Raw genomic sequence first — 24,451 nt, 5'->3', positions numbered from 1 at the left:
AATTTTCTTTTCCATGCAAAATAATTAAATTGAATTTTAATTTTCAACTTTGAAACATATTTTCACTCACACTTTTTGAAAAAAATAGACAATTAATTATGTGTTCATAAGCTGTCATGAATGAAAATTTCTTTTGAACCAAGAAACTATTGGGATTTACTTGACGGGAGAAACAACAAAACTAAATTTGCGAGACCAGAATTAAATGTCCAAATATAGACTTATACCTAAAGAATAAGATAGTCAATATGGAAATATGCATACCCTTATAATAATAAAAATACCACTGAATTTGTGAAAAATCTGACAAATTTCAAAGTCGACAAATTTCAAAGTCTTACTTTTTAAATTTCTTGTTATACATATGTTTATTTAAAATTTCATTTTAAGCATTCATGCCACATTTTATATGTCAAACTTGACAAATATTTTTATTAGAAATTTCAGCGAATAAATATCTTAAGTAATGTAGATGCAAAAATACCCTAGCACTAACAATGAAAAAAGAGAATAAACACATGCGAAATTTATTAAGTTTATTAATATATACCGCACAACTATGTAACTAGTTTGATTTAGTACCGGACCTAAGTGCAATTTCTCAGATTCTCAGCATGCATGATAACATATATATACGCTATCTATAAACAATGCAATCGCAAAATTTCATGCTCATGTGAAAAAAGATTGGTTCTCATGATTATGAGCATATTTACGGATGTAGGGTTAATGTCCTGAAAAATCCAAAACTGGTACACTTATGATGATAAATTTGCTGTAAACTAATTTTTTGACCACTAAAAACCTTAAATTGGTACACTTTTGACAAATTTACCCAAAAATTGTATACTCATGACAAATTTACCCTTTATCAATTTTCGTTAAAATTTTATTATCAAATTATTAAGTTAAATGACACGTGACAGTTGAATGGTGTACCAGTATGAGGTTTTACTCTCCGTTTGTCACAGTTATATAATTTTTGTAATTTTTTGTGGTAGTAATGGAGGATATATTTGTCACAAATATACCGATTTAGGGTTTTTGGCAGTTGAATATATTAGTTTGGGGTAAATTTGTTATAAACATATTAGTTTGTGATTTTTTATGGTCGGTTGTGGTAAATTTATCACGGATGTACTGATTTAGGATTTTTCATGGTAAAAAAATTAGTTTGGGATAAATTTGTCATACGTGTACAAGTTTGAGGTTTTTAGGGTATTAACCTTATAGATATATGCATATCTTTACCCAAAAAAAAAAAAAAACCCTATGGATATATGCATATCTGCTAAATCCCTAAACTAGTTGCCATGGAGCTTATTTTACATAGTCGAAATACTTAGAGATCATCTGTTAAAGTGGTGGCCCTTGCGGTGCGGACAAATTTCTACCCTCTTCACACAGCTTAATTGATAGGAAATGAACAATCACAATCATAATGAAAGCCGCAAAAAAATAAAGCATGAAATAATACGCATCTTGCCACCACCTTCCCCCCAACCACCGTTCCCCTCCTTCCTTTATATTGATCAATGGACGGGAGTTTAATTGTTAATCTTGACCGTTGTGTAGATTGCATGAATTCTCATTCAAAGATTGAGTCACCAACTATCAAAACTCGAAGTGGGAATGAGGCTCTCTCTGCGCTCTTTAGATTCTATTCTTGTTCCTGAAAAAATTAGTAATGTATATGAAAAAATTATCGGACCTTTCTATACTTAACGAATAAATATCTTAAGTAATGTATATGCAAAATTTACCGACACTAACAGTGAAAAAGAAGAATAAACGCATGCAAAATTTATTAAGTTTATTAATATATGGCGGCACAACTATGTTACTAGTTTGATTTAGTACCAGACCTCAGTGCAATTTTTCAGATTCTCAGCACACTTGACGACATATATATACGCTATTTATAAGTATTAAGTAATGCCATCACAGATCTCAGATCTCTTGATCCTGAGCATATGTATGAATATATGCATATCCGCCAAACCTCTAAACTAGCTTCCACGGAGCTTAATTTATATAGTCGAAATAATTAGAGATCACCTTTTAAAGCGGTGGCCCTTTGCGGTGCGGACAAATTTCTGCCCTCTGCAAACCGCTTAATTGATTGGAAATGAACAATCACAATCATAATGAAAGCAGCAAAATAATAATAATAATAATAATCCATGAAATAAAACACATCTTGCCGCCACCTCCCCCCCAAACCACCGTTCCCCTCCTTCCTTTATATCAGTCGTAGTTGGTCAATGGGCGGAAGTTTAATTGTTTTTTTTTTTTTTTTTTTGGTAAAGACGGAAGTTTAATTGTTAATCTTGACCTTTGTGTAGATTTTATGAATTCTCATTCAAAGATCGAGTCACCAACTATTAAAACTCAAAGTGGGAAGGAGGCTCTCTCTGCGCTCTTTAGATTCTATTCTTGTTCCTCCCTCCTTTCTTATTCATCAATCGATATAGACCTTTCGGAGAGTCACGCTTCAAAACTTAGCTATTCAGTGATTAAGCATTTATTTGGAGACTTCTCGTCGATCGACGAGAGCCTGGAGAAATAAGTAGAGAAGAAGGGGAAAAAATAACCTCAGTTGGTTTAATAGATCTGCATTTGATATGAAGTTTTTTTTTTTTTTTTTTTATTTTTATATTTTGTTGGAAACGTTTTAAATAAAGGTGCCTATACAAGTTGATTTGAAGAAGATGCAAGGTCATGGTTTCCTCGGTTGGAAGATGTTTCTTCCGATTGTCTCCTGCTGTGCGATATTCATCACCCTTCAGAAATATAATTAAACCAACTAGGGATTTCGGAAAATATAGCCTTTACTTTTACCTTCTTTTAGAAAGTACCATCTCTCATGCACAGCTACATGCGCGTAACTGCATCCACTCTCTTTGTATGCAAACGTATCAAGAGAGTTACATAAAGTGAGTACTATTTCTCACGCTTTCGGGACGAAAATGCCGCACCTTTCTTTTATTGTAAGTTTCCTTACTTGTCGAATCTTTCATGTGGATTTTGCCAAAAAGAATGAAGTTGGATTTCTTAAATTCCACAAACAAATGTTTGTGTTTTTCTCCATTTTGATTTATAAGGAATTTACTCCAACTAGCTTTCTAAATGGGAAAGGTGAGCTACAACTATAAACATCACTTTAAAGTCGCCCACATGTATGTTGGTGATGTTCATATTTGTAACTCATCAATTAGTGATATGGTTAGTAAAAGTTTCCTCCAACTATAGATAGAAGAAATCATGGGCAATAACATAAGTTGTCAAAGATCGAGTGCATAAGAACAAATTGAAGGCACAATAGAAGAAATAGTTGAAGGGATTTGAAAGATAAATGAAAGGCAACATGTTCATGATTTGATTAACTCACTTAATATATGCCCTATTCCAGCCATTCTTTACAGTTTTGTTCTTTGGCATCCAGGTAGGCACTTTTCTGAGACTCAACCAACATGATAGTGCTTGTATGCACATGGTTAACATTAAATACCAGTATTGGAATGTCATATGTTAAAATACATCTCTTCTAAGTTGATCCGATTTTACATATGCTTTTGGAACAATCTTTTCATTTCATTATGCAATTCTCTCCATTTATGCCCCCCTTCATTAGTCTAAAGGTTGCAAGAGCTACACCTTGACCAAGCTCTCTCACCCTGACGATCATTCCAAGAGCATTTTTCAAAGTCTTTAACTGAGATGGAACGCCAAAGTAGCTCACAGAGAATCATGGGCTTATAAATAGATGAGAGTAAGCACCATTTCTTGCCAAACAAAAGCCACCAATCCAAGAGCATTTTCAAAGTCCCCCACAATGCTTCTGATCCTTTCTTCTCTCCTCCTCCTCCTCGTGCTCATGCAAATTTCGAAAAGAAGTTCAAAGCTAAAGTATCTCCCACCAGGGCCTAAAAGTTGCCCCTCATTGGAAATTTGCACCATATGATTGGCTCACTGCCACACCATCGTTTGAGAGACCTAGCCAAAACATATGGATCCATTTTCCATCTTCAACTTGGTGAGATGTCGGTCGTAACTATTTCTAGTCCCGACTTAGCCAAGGAAGTTTTCAAGACCCACGAACTCGCCTTCGCTCAACGCCCATTATTCTCATATGTAGAGATGAGCATTTTCCCTAGCCCGACCTTTCTCCCATATGGAGAAGAATGGAGACAGTTGCGTAAGATTTTCGTCATGGAACTCTTAGGTGGTCAGCGTGTTCGATCTTTTAAATCGATTAGAGAAGAGGAAACCAGGAATCTCATCAGCTACATACGTTCGTTGTCGGGATCGCCTTTCAATCTCAGCAAAAAGATGGATGCTTTCACAAACAGCATAGTCTCCAAGGCAGCTGTTGGCCATAAGAACAAACAAGAGGAATTCATTTCTGCTGTCCGAGAGATGGTAACGTTTACTGGAGGCTTTAGTGTGGCGGACGTTTTCCCTTCACTCAAATTTCTTGCCAACATAGTTGGGCTTTATTCGAAGTTCAAGATGCTGCAGAAAAAGAACGATAAGATTCTTGATAGCATTCTCAATGACCATCAGACCAGAAGAGATCAGGCCTTAAGAAACAAGGAAAATACATTTGGAAGAGAAGACATACTCGATGCGCTTTTGGGACTTCGCACGACCAATGAGTTCGGTTTGAATCTGACAGACAGGGAGATCAAAGGCATTATTGTGGTACGTGTGCTTTAAGCGTCGCTCTTCTTTAGTGAACTAATTAATGTTAGCTAGTCTTTCTAATATCTCCAGGATCAATGTTGATTTTGAATGGCACATCATTGTCGCAGGACTTGTTTGTGGCCGGGAGCATCACTACGTCAACGCTTCTCGAATGGGCAATGGCTGAATTAATCCGAAATCCCAAAGTGATGGCCAGGGCACAAGCTGAGGTGAGAGAAGTCCTAAAAGGAAAGGGTCACGTAGAAGAATCAGACCTCAATAAACTCAACTACTTGAAAGCAATCATTAAAGAATCCTTTAGGCTGCACCCTCCTGTTCCATTAATTCCCAGAGAAGCCACTAAAGAATGTAAGATCAATGGATACAAAATACCAGTGAATTCCAGAATCCTCATTAATGTAATGGCGATTGGAAGAGATCCAAATTATTGGGCAGATCCGGAGAAATTTGAACCAGAGAGGTTTCTCGAATCTCCAGTAGATTTTCTGGGGACAAATTTCGAGCTTCTTCCGTTTGGATCCGGTAAGCGGTCGTGTCCTGGCATTGCATTTGCCAGTGCAAGCATTGGATTCATATTAGCGGCATTGCTATATCATTTTGATTGGCAATTGCCAGAGGGAGAAGCCATGGAAGAACTTGACATGACCGAAGCTTTTGCCGCAACAGTCACGAGGATGCACAATTTAAATGTGATTGCCTTTCCCTTTACCCCCATGGTCGCAGCATGACAAGAATACGTTGTGTTAAAACAAGCTAGGTGCCAACGTAAACTTCATGTGAAGCCATGCGAATTTGCTTCTGGTTATTTCTCCGTGTATCTGTTCATGCCGTGTTACAAATAAAACCAACTTTCAAATAATCTTTGGTGTCCACCTCTGGCTCTAAGTTGCTATCCTACTCTCAAATCTAAATCTTGTCTAACTTAATGAAGTAGTCGAAGGGGTACAGGTGACGTTTGCATTTCGATTACAGCCATTATTTTCAGTACATTTCTCCCGGGAGATTGGCAATAATAACGTAACAGGGAAGAATTGTCAAATATAATCTATCTTTTGTTTCCAATAATTTACGTATCTGGGTTCTTTGAGCATCAAATCAATCCCCAATGTATGCGTCGACCCATCCAAACCATGATGTAGAATAACAAGCAAATGCTTATATGGAAACCTTTGAGCATCATAAGAGCGGATAGTCCCACAAATCGAAAAAGATTGCGGGATTTTCGAAGTTACAATGTTTGATATCACATTCACTCGTTTTCCTTGATTTTCAAGCTGTTAATGATTTCAAACATGTTTTGCAGATTTTCAGGATGTGTTTTGAAGACTTTTTCCTCTATCAATATGTTTTCCTTAATTCTGTTATTTGATTATTTTTTAAAGGGTGACCTTCCTATAAATAGTTACTTAAGATAATGTAAACTGCACTTAATTATTCAAATAAAACATTATCTTTTGGAAAACCTTTCTAAGCATTTCTTCTAAGTCAAACCATCACACTGGATTATTATCGGAGAGATTCAGGTTTACACTCTGAAGGTGGCCCCAAGAAAAGAGAACAAAAATTTGATAGTTCAAACTCTTTTAAGTCTTGAAGAGATTGCTCACGAGCAACCCGGTGGGATTATCTACCCAGTGCTATTTAAAGAAAGGCTCGATCGTATCAAGACTACTCAATTTAGGAAGATCCTCAACTTTGACTTTGACATTCGCCCCAATATCGAGTGCGAGTAGTTGATAGTCTTTTTGTTTTCATCGATTCAACGGTCCAGATTTTAGACGGGATTGGCCTTATAAAAGAACCTATTGGACCTTAGAACTTCCCTTCAAATTTGCTGTCACTTACTTAAATTTACCATGCGTGGAATAAATTCCCATTTTTGGCTCACGGAATTTTAAATATCTGCCTTAGTCAGAATTCTCTTTAGTTTGTCAAACCATGCCTTTGAACATGGAGAATTATTAGCTTATATTAACTCGAGTTATTCTGCTGATGTGAGGATTGAGTTCAATTCTGCTGAGACCATTTTTAATTTTGATGTTGGTATGCATCTGATTTGAAATAGTTTAATTTTAACGTTCTTCTTTGGACATATATGATGAATACTCAATTATTCTTTTTGGGGAAAATAACATAAATGGTTCATGAACTTTGCCCTAATGTGTAATATAGTCCTTAGACTTTTAATATGTTTCAATGTGATCCCTAAACTATTTGTAAATGTTAAACGTAGTAATTTAATTTGCTCAAATGACAAATTAGACGTTATTTGATTAAGTAAATTATTATATGTTGAGTTGGATTTGTGCATTTGTTTCATGAAAAACCCAAGATTTGAAAAACATTTTTCGAGAATAATCAATTCTATCGCTTACAAAAGTGACTAAATGAAATATATTTTCATCACCCGTTAGACACAAATTACGGTAGTAATGAAAATATTTTCGGTTAAGTGCTGAAAAGTTGAGCATTGAATTCTTACTTATCCCATTAAATAATTTTTTATAGCTTGATTGAATCATTTAAATTGATGTCAGCGTTACTTGTGATTGTGGGAACCACTAGATTTGATGTTAGTGAATAAGTCAGAATTCAAATGATATTTAATCCTCGGGAAGACAGTGAAGATTTGGCTTCTTACAAGGAGGAGAAGTACGAGAGGGACAGAAAAAGGGGGGTTTGATAAATACGGTGAATTCATATCTTTTGATTGTGTCGGCTTGAACCCTTTTCGGTCTACGTAGGGATAGACTGCATCCTTCTACGCAAAGCTTGTACGCAAAGCTTTTCCAAGGAAGCCTGCCGCCATCGAACTTTGACTTCGAGGGTTCTCGATTATCTGGACCATCAAGTACCAATTGAGGAGTATTTTAAGTTTGATATAAACGACGACGGTGACTATAAATCAAAAGTTGTCAATTTATATGGCATCAGAGGATGAGGATACAGAGAATGGTAACTCCGGACTTGAGTATTGGTCTTCCGTTTGACAAAGACCTTACGGATTATCATTTGATGCCGGGTGGGCAAATTGATCAGAAATATTCTAAAATCAGCGGTTTTCTATTGACGCATTCTTTTCTTTAGATTGCGTGTTGACTGGCCGAAGAATTTGTGCCCACATTTATTATAATGTATAGTATTAAAAAAAAAGAAAAAGAATTTTACCAAAAAAAAAAAAAATATCGAGTGCATCAATTGAATTCTACCCTTGAGATAGGTTGCGTGTCAATCTCAGTTGCTTAGTTCAAATTGAATGCATCAATTGAATAATGATAAAACCCGCGTACAAAGGGTAATATACAATTGTCAATACGTGTGAAATCTCCTTCCAAAATAATAAATTTTATGACTTTCATCACCATCCAATTGAAAGATTCATAGGTGACGTGTCGCATTATATAATTGTTCCAAATGAATGAATTTGCGAGTCTATGATGAAGAAAAAAGGAATTGCTGATGATGTAACCTTTACAAATTTGCAAACAACAAACGATTGAGCATGGGTTTTTCAACATTGACTAAATATATAAAATTAATAACGGAAAGTTGAATTTTAGGACCTAAATAATTCCAACCAAAACTCCAATAAAAAAGAAAAATCAATCTTATGTTCAAACCAACTGAAGTGTAAGCCCATATAATTGTTTTAATGGTCATCATATCATCTATCTTAGATTATTCAAAGATAGAGACACGCTTATATTCACGTGGAAACTCTAAAGGTTTAGACTAGAACGCCCCTTATCTATCATTTGAAAAGTGTCGTTTTCACGAGGCAAAATGACAGCACCTTCTTTCCCTATTACTGAAAATATGCTGATGCAATTGGGTTCTTGCAACGAAGCATACTTCACGTGAAAATATGCGGATGCAACTGGGTTGTCAGTTAACATTCTTTTAAATGTGGTTGGGAACTATACATTTCTTCTAAATATAATACAGACATAGATTTTACTAAACATGTTTTCAAATTAACAGCAACAGCTCATGGATATATTCCATCTATCTCTATTCAGCAATTAATTATGGTGTCATTACGTTAATTAATCTAAATCGCTTAAATCAGATCAAATGTAAAGATAACAACCGCTGATAATGATGATACATGCAGGCTCACCCCATCTCGACCATTAAATCGCGTGTGTCCCACGTGAGATCCATGCTATTCAATGACCGAGAAGAAATGGACTCGATCAAATGCTTTGAGTGTACAAAAGAACTTTTTTCACCTAACAAGCCACATAGCACTTTTAAGCCATTAAATATGTTAAGAAGATCTGGGTGCGGAACAATGTAACGGTGATTTGGCATGTTTGGAAATTCAACGTGAATTTTGTTCAAGGTTTGGAGTTGTTGGAGTCCAAAAGTCCTCAATTTTATATTTGTTTTCAATACTTAGTCAATATTGATGAGCCCAAACTCAATTTTTCAATATTTGTGAATTTTAAAACCATATTTAGAGATAAGAAGTCGTCATTGATAAGCGATTGATAGGATTCAGAATACCATTGCCGGTTCTCTTTAGGTTGTGGAAGGTAAAGGCAGTGACCATAGATGGTGCCATACCTTATTACCTTTGACACGGTTTCTAGGCCTTTGGAGAGGTACTTCATGTATTATTAAATATGAAAACAATGATAGTAGATTATAAAAGTTAATTTTATGTTCGGGTCTAGACCTTTTTATACCAAAAAATAAAATAAAAATATGAGTGAAACAAACACGTCCTTCGTAGGGGCATGTTATTAATTCGAAGTAACACCCGTTAATAGTTAGGGAATAAAATAAGATGTGGGAGAAATGGGTCTTTCACATCATAAGCATTAGTCTGAGAATATCTATATCGATTGAGATCACAGAATAGTAAACAGCAAGCTAATGTGAGCATGTTGGAGAATTTAAATTTTAACTGGATTTTCTTTCTTAGGGTCGATTGGAATTTTTTGAGCTGCAGCATTGCTAAGAATCACTTAATGAAAAATTCTTTAAAACATACGACTGGGTCGTTCACACATCATTATACAACCATTGTTAGATATATAACAAAAGCAATAATTCAAGTCAAATGTCAAACTGTCTAAAAGTCTCGTCCATGCAAGGATGCGAGAGCCCATATTCAAGCAAGAAATATAATTTGACTGTACAAATTGGCCACATCAACATCATCACTAAGCCCTGTACCAATTTAAGTAACATAATAAGCAATGATGTCAGATCAACGCATACACTAAAAGCTAATGTGCATATGTAGAGAAATATCGCCGTCACTCTCTATATATTAGACACAAATAATTTAATTCCTCATTATTCAAAAGAATCTTTTCACAAGCAACTAATAAGCCGTGCATCACTGACTCTACATCCCACAAGCAAGTCAGTCAAAATTGCCACAAGGACTCCATTACAAAATGATTAAAAAGTTAATGATTAAATTAGTCTAATTAAAAAGCTTAAGACTAAATTGGGCATCGTACAATAGGTATAGAGACAGCATCTTTTGTTTTTGTTTTCTTCTTTTTATTTTTATTTCTTTTGGCTAAGTGAAACACCCCCTTTTGATGTTTCTCATTATTTGAAAAACAATTATAGTAGGGAACGGATTACTCATGTGTGCCCAAGGAAGACCGTAGGTTTTTAAATAGTTCAAAACATCTGCATGCCATCAGCATAAAATTTAAAATGGTTTCCAGTTTCAACACAACTAATTGAAGTGGACATCAAAATTCAGATGAGACTAAAGAGATTTCTCTTAACGGTCAAAGCACGTTTTGGTCCGTCGTCACTAAAAGGAATAATGGCACGTGGGCTTAAGTAATCTATGCTTAAAATGCCGTGCAAGTTTCATATATGACTCCATTTGAATATGTAATTACATACCTAAACTTCTGGGATAGAGGTGCTCCTTTAATCCTTTAATCTTTTAAACCAATATAACTTGGTACAATACCATATATCTTCCACACACATCAATTTTGGAATGCTTTGTTATTATGATTTCCTTATTGTACTAAATAACCAATATAAACTTTCGTAGAATATATCATATCTTCGGCACATTTCGATTTTGTACGCTTCAGATCTTTATCTTTTTGTAATTGCTTTCCTCATATTAATTATTCTTTCAAATCGCTCCTATTTATGTTCTTTTAATTATAACATTTCCCATGTCTCTATCATCTACAATAACTTGTACTTTTTTTTTTATAAACTAAATCAGATCATTGATCATAATATCTGTATTACTTTTGTACACAGCTTTTTTTTTTTTTTTTTTCCTTCAAAAACCTTTGACCTGCATATGTGCATGCTTTAGACTCCAGTGTTTCTTTTTTCCACAACACATCTTTGAATTTGGGTAACAAACAACAGTTTCAATTTTGCTGAACTCGTGTTTGCATTTTCTATGGGACATCCGTGTGAACAGCTAAAATGCTTCTTTTCTCTATTGAAATCTTAAAAATGAAAATTGGTTCCCTTTATTTTATTTGGAAATATTTTCTTGAGTGATATTCAAACATAGCCTCATGATAATTTTCAAATATTTAGTAGAGCTAATTAGTTGAAATTCTAAAAATTCTCAAGTACCAATTGAAGAATCGGACAAGATGCTCTTTACAACGTCGACATAAGCATAGCATAACATATCCCCTCAAAGAGCACATTGATTAGGTTAATGCTTGCATCAGGATAGTTGACATTTGACATGGGACTTGGGGTTTTTTTTTTTTTTTCCCGGGTTGTTGTGACGGAGGACAAGTGTTCAAGTAATTTGATTTACAGCGTCCGCTCGTCGAGGGCAACGAGAAGACTTATCACAATAAGTTCAGCTTCTTTAAAAATGAAATATAAAAACAATGAAAATTGAAAGAGACGTGAATTTATACGTGTGTTGTACATTATGTAGCTCAGTGGGATGGCACACACGACAGCAACCGAAGTTCTTTTGCAATAGTAAAAAACAAAACCTAGGATAAAATTCTCGCAGTTAGATTGGGTAGCAAAAATTTGTAAGAAATTGACGAGAGATATTCTTTTCAATAATCACAAGTAGCATAGCCACGCTGGCTTGCTATCCTCCGTTGTGCTGTGGTCGCTTGATATTTCTCCGTCCCTCTTTCCGATTTAGTCAGATCTGAGTTCGTTCCAATTAGATCGGCTTTTATATATGCAAACTTCATAAGTTTTTCTTGTATTCTTCAAAGTTTGATGTGATTCACACCTATATTTGTTGAAAAAACACTCGGAGAAATACATGTAGATTATGACGGACCATGGTTTGATTAATGAACATATTTATACAACTTGCTTTGCCTATGGAAACGAACTAACAACAAATACAAACCGTTTCCCAATAACAATGTCATTATATATAGCACTAGGGGGGCAATAAAAGAAACATACAAGCAAAGGGGAACCCCTAAAGTTCAAAAATTACTTCGTCCGCTAGGCATTTAAATCTCGATGCATCACTAAATGAATGTACAACAGGTCATATACAAATGTCACGATTACATTTGTCCATTAATCCATATAGATCGACATTTATGTTGACGGGGGTTGAGGATTCCTCCCAAAGTCAAATAGATCGACATTGATGAAGGCAATCAACAAGAGCTGATTTGTATGATCCTTTATGTTCTTTAGATCATGCAATGTTTACTCAACCCATAAACAAAAAATTACCATAAGGGAGAAAGTCCAACTAAACGAAGAAGTGTCGCACACAAGCGCGAAAATTGACAAGTAATAGTAAAGAAGATCGAATTTGCATGAGAGAGGTATTTCGATTGTTTGAACTTGATATTGGAAGAGGTGCTTGAAGGATTGTGAAGGAGGGGTACTGGACTTCAACCATAAATGACAATGCCTTGGGGATTGTCCAACCGAATAAATAAATTATAAAAGAATGGAAAGGCCTTTCATCTTGCCCAATTTGTCCTTTGATTCCCTTTAATTTCAATTGCATTTTTCTTACTCAATCTTCTTATATGATTGATAGCATCATATCTGCCACATCATTTAATAATAGCACTTTTTTTTAAATAAGAGAATCTGAGCAAGAATAGCATATTCCCTCAAATGAGCACATTATGTAAATTATAAGAAGCTTTTGCACGAACAAGGAAAATGACCGAAAAAAAACTCACATGGCCTATAAAAGGTTTACATGAGCATATAACTTGCACGAACAAGGTAAATGACCGTAAGAAAACACACGTGGCTGTATATAACGTTTACGTGAGCACACATATAACTTCACACTGCTTTCTTTACTGCAACATATTCTTTTCAAGCTGCAACAGTGGGAATATAGGGAATGGCAATCACATTTAAACTGTTCATCCTCGTGACTGTTCCTGCAAAAGCTTCGGTCATGTCAAGTTTTTCCATGGCTTCTCCATTTGGCAATTTCCAGTCGAAATGATATAGCAATGATGCTAATGTAACTTCGATGTTTGCATTGGCTAATGCAATGCCAGGACATGCCCTCCTTCCGGATCCAAATGGGAGAAGCTCAAAGTTTGTCCCTATAAAATCCATTGTAGATTCGAGAAACCTCTCTGGTTTAAACTTCTCAGGATCTGTCCAATGATGCGGATCTCTTCCTATCGCCATTACATTAGTAAGGATTCTTGAGCTCGCCGGAACTTTGTATCCGTTGATTTCACGTTCTTCAGTTGCTTCTCTGGGGATCAAAGGAACAGGAGGGTGGAGCCTAAAAGATTCTTTAATTATTGAAAGCAAATACTTGAGTTTATTGAGTTCTGATTCTTCTAAGCAACCCTTTTCTTTTAGGACTGCTCTCACCTCGGCTTGGGCCTTGGCCATCACTTTCGGATTTCGGATTAATTCTGACATTGCCCATTCAATAAGTGTCGACGTGGTGATGCTCCCGGCAACAAATAAGTCCTACAATTTGCAGTGTGTTAATTGACTTGTCAGTAAGTTCAGGAAAGTTCACCTTTGAATTTCTACTAGAGTGAAGTGACAAATCTTTCTAATTCTTAGAAAACCCCTTTTATGTATTGGTCACCACTAAATATACTAATTTTAATTTACTAATTAAGTTGTCTTAGAATACATTAATGCATACATACCATAATGATGCCTTTAATCTTCCTGGTTGTCAGATTCAAGCCAAGCTCATTGGTCTCCCGGAGTCTTAAGAGCACGTCAAGTATATCTTCTCTTCCGCATGTATCATCCTTGCTTCTCAAGGATTGTTCTCTTCTCATGATCTCACGATCATCGAGGATGCTATCAAGAATGCTATCGATCTTTCTTTGCAACATCCTGAACTTGGAATTCATTCCCGTCATGTCGGGAAGAAATTTGAGAGAAGGAAAATGTCTGACACGCTAAAGCCCCCGGTAAAAGATATCGCCTCTTCGACCGCTGAAATGAATTCCTCTTGTTGTTTGCAGTTTTGGCCGATGGCTGCCTTGGAGACTATGCTATTTGTGAAGGCATGGATTTTCTTGCTGAGATTTAAAGGCGAACTGGACAAGGAGCGGATGTAGTTGATGAGATTGCTCGTTTCCTCTTCTCTAATTGATTTAAAAGATCGAACACGCTGACTGCCGAGGAATTCCGTAACGTAAATCTTACGCAATTGTCTCCACTCTTCTCCAAATGGATAAAAGATTGGACTTGGGAAAATGCTCATCTCTGTATACGAGAAAGATGGTCGTTGTGCGAACGCGAGCTCCTGGGTCTTGAAAACTTCTTTGGCTAAGTCGGGACTAGATATAGCCACCAGCGAGATCTGACCCAGTTGAAGATGGAAAATGGGTCCATATGTCTGGGCAAGGTCTCTCAGGCGATGGTGAGGTAGTGCACCGATCATATGGTGCAAATTCCCTATGAGCGGCAATTTTTTGGGCCCTGGTGGGAGATGCTTCAGCTTTGAACTTCTCTTGGAAAACTTGATGAGGAAGAAGAGGAAGAGGAGAGAAGAAAGGATGAGAAGAAGCATTGTGGAAGACTTAGAACAATGCTCTTGGGTTGGTGGCTTTTGTGTGGTGAGAAATGGTGCTTACCCTCTTGGTTAGATCTTATATTATTTAGACGAGAATGATTGGGTGATAATTTTTAATCTATCATGAGAATAATAGTCTATTTTGGACAATAAAATATTAAATAAAAAATAATTATAAATTGTTTTGAGTTTACTCATTCAAAATTTGTGACTCACAACAAGCTATTATTTTCACACTAGCCAAAGACCGTTATACTAGCAAAATCTGAAAATTAAAATCAGAACAGACTCCTTACTTGTGAAAACAATACAAATGAGCAATATTATTACAAAATCTTTTCATGCAGAAGATTTCCACTTTCACTAACCAAACCCCTTTTTTGTTAAAAATAAAGAAGGAGAATGTCTTCACGAATAAACCAATGATGGGCCACAAAATAATTCAGGGGATGCTACTTATAAACGAGTGTATTTATAGAGAGCTCTTTCAAACTCTTGTTGTCCACGCAGTGATCCAAAATTCCTGACCCTTTCTACTCACGGTTTCTCCTCAAGAATTAGAAGAAACCCCCTCGTCGAGAACAATCATCTCTCAGTTGCGGGGGACGATGATGTTTCCCATGTTGGAGATTGCGATGGGCCTAGCGGCTCTTATTGTTTTTGCAGTTTTCCATTGGAAGCTAAAATGGAGAAACCGTTCTAACATTGGGAAGCTTCCTCCAGGCTCCATGGGGTTGCCATACATAGGAGAGACGATCCAGTTCTTCATTCCTAGCAGATCCAGAGACATGCCTCCTTTCATAAAGAAGAGAGTTAAAAAGTACATCGAGTGATTCATATCATAGATTTATCCAGCAACTTTATGTTTCGATTGTTGTTATTCGTGCATGTTTTAATGTTTAAACTTCACTCTTTGGGGATTATTCTTTTTCAGGTATGGAACCTTGTTTAAAACAAGCTTGGCTGGTCGTCCTGTGGTGGTATCGTCAGATCCAGAGTTCAATAAATTTGTTCTTCTCCAGGAAGGAAAGTCCGTGGAGACATGGTACTTGGACTCCTTTTCTAAGCTTGTGGGTCATGATACGCAAGACTTGGAAGTCAAGACTAATGCAACCGGGTACATCCACAAACACCTCCGATATTTGATCTTAAATCACATGGGTTCTGAGAGCCTCAAAAAGGCGAGCTTCTTCGTCAGATTCAAGCCATGACTGAGACAACGCTAGATGCTTGGTCAGCTCAAGAATTTGTAGATGTCAAGCATGAGTGTGCCCTGGTAAGCATTTCCGAAGCTAATGTTCATCTAAAACCTAACCACACTTTTCTAAACCCCAGATTTATGTGTGTATGAATGAAATGAGGGCATGAAGTCATTGACTGTGCAAATTATTAATGTTCTCTCATCATTGGCCGCCGGCTGCACATGAGTTTTGCAGATGATATTCAAGTTTACGTCAAAGCTTCTCCTAGGTTATGATGCTGAAAATTCAGGAAAAAATGTTACGGAGGATTTCCACACTCTCATGGATGGCCTCATGTCCCTTCCGATAAACATTCCAGGCACTGCTTTTCACAAGAGCTTAAAGGTACTGCTACAATTACTAGTTACTGCACGTTGATATCCTCTTAAAATCTCTGTAAAATTAAAAATAAAGATAAAAAAATGTGCAGAGCCAAGAGAAGCTGCTGAATATGATTCGACGGAAGATCGCCGAGAGAATGGCTGCACCGGCAGATGCAAGCAAAGGGGACTTCCTTGACCATATCATTGGGGACATGAAAACCCAGAGCTTTCTTTCAACTAAATTCATCACCTACATAATCATGGTTCTCCTACTTGCCAGCTTTGAGGCCATACCTACCACTGTAGTCATGGCCCTTATACTTCTTACAGAGAACCTAAAGTGCTTCAAGAGCTGATTGTAAGTAAATCGATTTTATATCACAAGTACTAATTAATCACGCCTTAGCGTGTGCCGTCCCATCTTTCTTTATTTTATTCACAATAACACGTTTTCACCTCCAATTGTATATCAGAAGGAAAATCAGGAAGCCCTTCATAATAGAAGGATTTCGGGCGCAGAAGGAATAACGTGGGAGGAATATAAATCAATGCCATACACTCTGCATGTGAGTTTTTTTTTTTTTTTTTTGCTTCTTCTACGATTACGTGTTTATTCTAAGATAAAGTATGACGGCGAATTGTTGGAATGCTAGGTGGTCAATGAATCACTCAGATTGGCCAGCAATATCCCCGGTGTTATGAGAAGAGCAATTAAAGACATTGAATGGAATGGTAAACTTGCCAGATTAGAATGTTTTGCTTGAGCACGCATATATAGGCTAGCTAAGTTTTCAAACGAAAAGAAGTTTATAAGATCTTAGCTTTAGCTTGAAATTGACCAATATGTTCTTTTTTTTTTTTTTTTTTTTAATATATGGGGATTAACAGGATATGTAATTCCGAAAGGTTGGACCATTGTCCTTAGTCAAGTGGGGCTACACCTAAACCCGGAAGTGTATGAAGATCCCCTAGCCTTTAATCCATCTCGATGGGAGGTATTATCGTCATGCATAATTCTCCGCATACAATTAGAGTTAAGTGCATTATAACGATTCAGCTTAAATATTCTGACATTTATTAAACTTTCTTGTTCTTGGGCGTTGGCATTTTTATATTATCAACAGCAAATGGATAGAGCAAACGTCGTGGGAAGATATTATATACCCTTTGGTGGGGGAGGGAGGCCATGTGCTGGAGCTGAATTCACCAGAGCTTTCTGTGCAGTATTTCTCCAAGTTTTCGTGACCAAATACCGGTAAAATCACATAAAAATTTATTCATGCTCACTAATTATATTTATTTATTTTCTATTAAACTGTGATGGTCAATATTGGACAGGTGGACAAAGGTGAGGGGAGGAGAAATCATTCGCACTCCTTTTAAAGATTGGAGGTGGTTTTGATATCAAGGTCTCCAAGATACAAGGATAAGCGCTCACGGCACAGCCCTGTTGTGAAATATACGTTCTCTCGACTATAGATTGTCGAAATAAGATATTGTGGAAGCTAGTTAAGGATTAAATTTAGCCATATGGTCTCCGGTTTATGAGCACCTGTAACCTTGTTTCATATGAACACATAAGGTCCTCTTAAGTTGTAATGTCGAGCCCTTTCTACCCTATTATGAACTTCTGATCTTGGATGCTAATAATATACCTGTGTAAGAGCGAGTAAGCGTCCAGCCTCCTCCTATATATTCTTGTTTACCGACGTGGCAAAACAATGACTAATAAAGTAGCAAGATTTGTTGAAGTAGTTTGTTGTGATGAAAAGATATGACTCTTGGTCATAAAAAAGAGGTAAAGTGATTGTTGACATGAAAAGCGGTGATGATTTATCATGAAAATAGATAATGGTGGGGACAAGGTACAAATGCCCAAGAGATGTGTCGATTAGTTATCATCTATAGATAGGACTGAATCATCCACTGCTCATCACAACTATTTAAGGATAACAACCGTTCAAAGCTACAACTTTTTCTTCGTAACCTCTCTCTTCTTCTCTTTTCATATACACGACTTTGATAACATAATTAAAGTGAAATTCCAGGAGAGAAATTTAGTAGTTGTTGAACTCATTTATTTGTGGCTTTGGTGTATATCATGGAGGTATATTAGTTCTAAACCCCGTAGCAATAATAGTTAGGGCAAATAATACCTTAAGGATAGTGATTGTCATCACGCATCAAAACATCTAATGATCTATAACTATTGTTCTATCTTCGTCGGCAATTGAATTTTCCCAACAAAACTGCTATTGTATCATAAATATTTTTTTTCCCTAGGTTCCTCTCTATTAAAATAATCATTTACTAAAAAAAAAAAAATTAAAAATAGCAAGACAGCAAGAGCATAAATCAAATCACTTTGATTCTGGGAGCCTTAAAGATAAGCAAGCTCCTTTCACAGCTTCTAAGTCATGGTTGAAAAAATCCTCGTGGAATGGCCAACTATGGAATCTATTGATACCAAACGTAATTGCGTCACGATAAATTTTCTTCTCTTAGAATTCGGGGTCACAAGGGCAGAGATTTGGTTATTTGAATGTCCATGGAATACTTTGGGACTCTAACCAAAGTAATTTGCATGCAATTGATGAAATTTGAGCGAATGACCTCCATTCCTTAAGTTGGAAATCCCTTAGAAGCTCCAACCAAGTGCAATAACTATAGGTTAATATATTTAGTGTGACAGTAACTCTAACCAGTTTCATATGTGTAAAACCAGCAACTCGGAGCCTAAAGCTAGCTTTTGAATTTTGTCTTCAGCAATGCGCAATAAGTATGCGAATTTGTGTGCTAATTAAGTTGTCAGTGATCACACATCAAATTGCGCACATATTTGCGACATATGGGCACGCATGAATCAATACAACAGCCTTAGTCATTGCCATAGATATTTGCTGTCACTTCAAAGCTTCTCATAAGCTTCTCATAGAGGATCCGACTTCCGCATGATGACTCTTCCCATGAACATTCCGGATACTAACTTTCACAAGAAGATAATAGTTGTAATAATTTTATTTGCAGATTTTATTATTTTTTTTTATCTTATTGGTTATAACAATTCTTTTATTACTATCCTATGGAATAGTTTCATTCTTTCTTATTGAGTTCTTCTTTTCTTAGTGTTGGCGAGATACCATATTTTTCTACTCGAAAGCTGGCCTTCATAAAAAAAAAATGCCTTAGCCCATTGAGTATTATCATCTCCTCGAATTTCATACTTCTCAATTTGTTTTTTTTTTGTAAATACACATTTGAAAGAAAATGATTGATTCGTATTAGAGAAAATTTCTCTCTACAACAAAGCAATTCCAAAAATTGCTCTCAATCATATCAAGGCCAGTGAACCAATCTTTTATTCTTGGCAAGTGGCGCAAGACTTTTCAAGCCATTAACCACGGATGGATCTCATATCTTTCCTTGTATAGAGGCCGTAACTTAGGAAAGTTAATTTATTGCATTCGTTTTAGCTAATGTCTTTCAATACATCGTTAGCTATCATATACTTTCAAGACATCGATGGGTTTACAGTAAAAAGCATCTTGTCCAATTCTTCAATTGGTACTTGAGAATTTTCTAGAATTTCTATTTATTAGCTCTACTAAATATTTGAAAATGATCATGAGGCTATGTTTGAATATCACTGAAGAAACTATTTCCAAATAAAATATCGGGAAACAATTTTCATTTTCAAAATTCAATAGTGAAAAGAAGCATTTGAGCTATTTTCACGGATGTCCCATGGAAAATGCAAACACGAGTTCTGCAAAAATTGAAACTGCCGTTCATTACCCAAATTCAAAGGTCTCTTGTGAAAAGAAAAAAGAAAAAAGAAGAAGAAAAAAAAGAAGAACACTGGAATCTAAAGCATGCAAATATGCGGTCAAAGGTTTTGAGGAAAAAAAAAAGTTGTGTACAAAAGTGAAACAGATATAATGATCGACTATCTGATTTAGTTTATTAAAAAAGTACAATTTATTGTGGATGATGGAGAAATAGGAAATGTTATAGTTAAAAAAATATAAATACAAGCGATTTGAAAGATTGAATAATGTGATGGAAGCAGTTACAAAAAGATAAAGATACGAAGCGTGCAAAATCGAAATGTGTGGAAGATATGATATATAGTATTCTACGAAATATTATACTGGTTATTTATTTCAATAAGGAGATTATAATAACAATTAAGACAAATTGATTCTAAAAGATTCGAAGCATTCCAAAATTGAAATGCGTGGAAGATATAAGGTATCGTACCAAGTTATATTGGTTTGAAAAATTAAAGGATTAAACGACCACCTCTATACCATAAGTTTAGGTACGTAAGTACAAATTCAAACGTAGTCATATATGAAACTTGCACGGCATTTCAAGCATATATTACTTAAGCCCACGTGCCATTATTCCTTTTAGTGACGACTGACCAAAACGTGCTTTGACTTTTAAGAAAATTCTCTTTATGGTCTCATGTGAATTTTGATATCCATTTCAATTAGTTATGTGTTGAAACTGGCAACCATTTTAAATTTTATGCTGATGGCATGCAGATGCTTTGAACTATTTAAAAATCTACGGTCTTCCTTGGGCACACGTGAGTAATCCGTTCCCTACTTAAATTGTTTTTCAAATAATGTGAAACATCAAAAACGAGGTGTCTCACTTAGCCAAAAGAAATAAAAATAAAATGAAGAAAAAAAAAAAGTGTTACCTCTAAACCTATTGTATGGTGTCCAATTTAGTCTTAAGTTTTTTCAATTAAACCAATTTAATTTTAACTTTTCAACAGTTTTTCAATAAAGTCCTTGCGGTAATTTTGACCCACTTGCTTGTGGGATGTAGAGTGAGTGATGCACGGCTTATCAGTTGCATGTGAAAAGATTCTTTTAAACAACGAGGAATTGAATTATTTGTGTTTAATATATCGAGTAATAGGGATATTTCTCTACCTATGCACATTAGCTTTCAGTGCATGCACTGATCTGACATCATTGCTTGTTATATTACTTAAATTGGTACACGGCTTTGTGCTGATGTTGATGTGGCCAATTTGTATAGTCAAATTATATTTATTGCTTGAATATGGGCTCTCGCTTCCTTCTTACGCGGACAAGAGACTTTTAGATAGTTTGACATTTGACTTGGTATATTGCTTTTGTAATATATCGAATAATGGTTTGATCTGTAGGAGAGAAACTTGGACCGGCTGTATAATGATGTGCGAACGACCCGGTCATTCATCTAAACAAAAACCAACCGACCCCAAGAAAGAAAATTCAGTTAAAGTCTCCAATATGCCCACATTAGCTAGCTGTTCGCCATTCTGTGATCTCAATAGATGTAGATGTTCTCAGACTAAGGCTTATGATGTAAAAGACCCATTTCTCCCACATCTTATGTTATTCCCTAACGATTAACTAGTGTTACTTCAAATTAATAACAAGCCCCTACGATGGACGTGTTTGTTTTGCTCATATTTTTATTTTATTTTGTGGTATAAAAAAGGTCTAGAGCCAAACACAAAAATTAAAGTTTAGAATCTACTATCCTTGTTTTCTTATTTAATAATACACGAAGTATCTCTTCAAAGGCCCACAGACCGTGTCAAAGATAATAAGGTATGGCACCATCTATGGTCATTGCCTTTACCTTTCACAACCTAAAGAGAACTGGCGATGGTGCTCTAAATCCTATCAATTGCTTATCAATAACGACTTCTCATCTCTAAATATGGTTTTAAAATTCACAAATATAGAAAAATCGAGTTTGGGCTTGTCAATATTGAATAAGTATTGAAAGTAGATATAAAAGTGAGGACTTTTTGGACTACAACAACTCCAAACTTAAAACAAAATTCAAATTGAATTTCCAAATGTGCCAAATCACCGTTTCATTGTTCCCCACCCTGATCTTCTTAATGGCTTAAAAGTGCCATGTGGCTTGTTAGGTGAAAAAAAGTTCTCTTGTACATTCAAAGCATTTGATCGAGTCCATTTCTTCTCGGTCATTAAATAGCATGGATCTCACGTGGGACACAAGTGATTTAATGGTCGAGATGGGGGTGAGCCTACATGTATCATCACTATCAGCGGTTGTTATATTTACATTTGATCTGATTTAAGCGATTAAGATCAATTAACGTAATGACACCATAATTAATTGCTGAGTAGAGATAGATGGTATATATCCATGAGCTGTTGCTATTAATTTGAAAACATGTTTAGTAAAATCTATGTCTGTATTATATTTAGAAGAAATGTATAGTTCCCAACCACATTTAAAAGAATGTTAACTGACAATCCGGTTGCATCCGCATATTTTCATTTGAAGTATGCTTCGTTGCAGGAACCCAATTGCATCAGCATATTTTCAGCAATAGGGAAAGGAGGTGCTGTCTTTTTCCCTCGTGAAAACGTCACTTTTCAAATGATAGATAAGGGGCATTCTAGTCTAAACCTTTACAGTTTCCACGTGAATATAAGCGTGTCTCTATCTTTGAATAATCTAAGATAGATTATATGATGACCATTAAAACAATGATATGGGCGTACACTTCGGTTGGTTTGAACATAAGATTGATTTTTCTTTTTTATTGGGGTTTTGGTTGTAATTATTCAGGTCCTAAAATTCAACTTTCCGTTACTGATTTTATATATTTAGTCAATGTTGAAAAACCCATGCTCAATGGTTTGTTGTTTGCAAATTTGTAAAGGTTACATCATCTGCGATTCCTTTTTCTCCATCGTAGACTCGCAAATTCATTCATTTGGAACAATTATATAATGCGATACGTCACCTATGAATCTTTCAATTGGATGGTGATGAAAGTCATAAAACTTATTATTTTGTAAGGACATTTCACATGTATTGACAATTGTATATTACCATTTATATGCTGGTTTTATCATTATTCAATTGATACACTCAATTTGAATTAAGCAACTGAGATTGACACGCAACCTATCTCAAGGATAGAATTCGATTGATACGCACTTATTTTTTTTCCCTTTTTTTCATACTGATACATTATAATAAATGTGGGGAACACGCATTCTTCGGCCAGTCAACACGCAATCTAAAGAAAAGAATGCGTCGATAGAAAACCGCTGATTTTAGACTATTTCAGATCAATTTGCCCACCCGGGATCAAATGGTAATCCGTAAGGTGTTTGTCAAACGGAAGACCAGTACTCAAGTCAGGAGTTATCATTCTATCTGTATCCTCATCCTCTGATGCCATATAAATTGACAACTTTTGATTTATAGTCACCGTCGTCGTTCATATCAAACTTAAAATACTCCTCCATTGATACTTGGTGGTCCAGATAATCGAGAACCCTCGAAGTCAAAGTTCGATGGCGGCGGTCTTCCTTAGAAAAACTTTGCGTACGAGCTTAGCATAGAAGGATGCAGTCTATCCCTACGTGAAGACCAAAGACGGTTCAAGCCGACGCAATCAGAAGGTATGAATTAATCGTATTTATCAAACCCAACCACCCCCCCTTCCTTCTTTCTGTCCCTCTCGTACTTCTCCTCCTAGTAAGAAACCAAATCTTGATTTCCTTCCCGAGGATTTTATATAATTTGAATTCTGAGTTACTCACTAACGTCAAATCTGGCGGTTCCCACAATCACAGGTAACGCTGACATGAACTTAAATGATTCAGTTAAGCTATAAAAAAATCATTTAATGGGATAAGTAAGAATTCAATGCTCAACTTTTCAGCGCTTAACGAAAAATATTTTATTATTATAGTAATTTATGTCTAATGGCTGATAAAAATATTTTCATTTAATTACTTTTGTAAGCGATAGAATTGATTATTCTCGAAAAATGTTTTTCAAATCTTGGATTTTTCATGAAATAAATGCACAAATTCAACTTAACATATAATAATTCACTTAATCAAATAACGTCTAATTTGTCATTTGAGCAAACCAAATTACTATATTTAACATTTACTAATAGTTCAGGTAGTTCAGGGATCACATTGAAACATATTAAAAATCTAGGGATTACATTACACATTGGGTCAAAATCCATAGATCATTTATGTCGGCAAAAGAATACCCAAGTGCCAAAACTTGGCACAATGGGACACTTAAGAGCTAAAAGTTAGAAAAATGACATATAAGTGTCACGTTCTCTGAAAAATGGGACATTTTAGTTAAATATCCAGTGAACCCCATCGGAAATT

At 35.7% G+C, this 24,451-nt stretch overlaps 3 protein-coding genes across 3 annotated transcripts; 2 read left to right on the top strand and 1 right to left on the bottom strand.

Annotated features, from left to right (window-relative positions):
* Positions 1-3,951: 3,951 nt before the first annotated feature.
* Positions 3,952-5,563, top strand: LOC104454599 (premnaspirodiene oxygenase). The gene is made up of 2 exons (XM_010069504.3): positions 3,952-4,704; positions 4,815-5,563. Exons 1-2 carry the CDS (start codon positions 3,961-3,963, stop codon positions 5,433-5,435), a joined length of 1,365 nt encoding a protein of 454 aa, XP_010067806.2. The 5' UTR covers positions 3,952-3,960; the 3' UTR covers positions 5,436-5,563.
* Positions 5,564-12,961: 7,398 nt separating this feature from the next.
* LOC104454603 (premnaspirodiene oxygenase) lies at positions 12,962-14,048 on the bottom strand. Its single transcript, XM_010069507.3, has 2 exons — positions 13,809-14,048; positions 12,962-13,620 (listed from the first exon to the last, which is right to left on the bottom strand). Exons 1-2 carry the CDS (start codon positions 14,028-14,030, stop codon positions 13,000-13,002), a joined length of 843 nt encoding a protein of 280 aa, XP_010067809.2. The 5' UTR covers positions 14,031-14,048; the 3' UTR covers positions 12,962-12,999.
* A 1,122-nt stretch (positions 14,049-15,170) lies between these two features.
* On the top strand, positions 15,171-17,655 carry LOC104454601 (cucurbitadienol 11-hydroxylase-like). The gene is made up of 10 exons (XM_039317992.1): positions 15,171-15,509; positions 15,624-15,870; positions 16,126-16,275; positions 16,361-16,430; positions 16,541-16,611; positions 16,727-16,819; positions 16,907-16,985; positions 17,142-17,248; positions 17,378-17,508; positions 17,592-17,655. The coding sequence occupies exons 1-10, from the start codon at positions 15,298-15,300 to the stop codon at positions 17,653-17,655; spliced, it is 1,224 nt and encodes a 407-aa protein (XP_039173926.1). The 5' UTR covers positions 15,171-15,297.
* Positions 17,656-24,451: the final 6,796 nt, after the last annotated feature.

The sequence above is a fragment of the Eucalyptus grandis genome, chromosome 7 (genome assembly GCF_016545825.1).
Source record: "Eucalyptus grandis isolate ANBG69807.140 chromosome 7, ASM1654582v1, whole genome shotgun sequence".
NCBI classification, from domain to species: Eukaryota; Viridiplantae; Streptophyta; class Magnoliopsida; order Myrtales; family Myrtaceae; genus Eucalyptus; species Eucalyptus grandis.
Note: the sequence above shows the minus strand (reverse complement) of the source record. Positions and strands in the feature narration are given on the sequence as shown.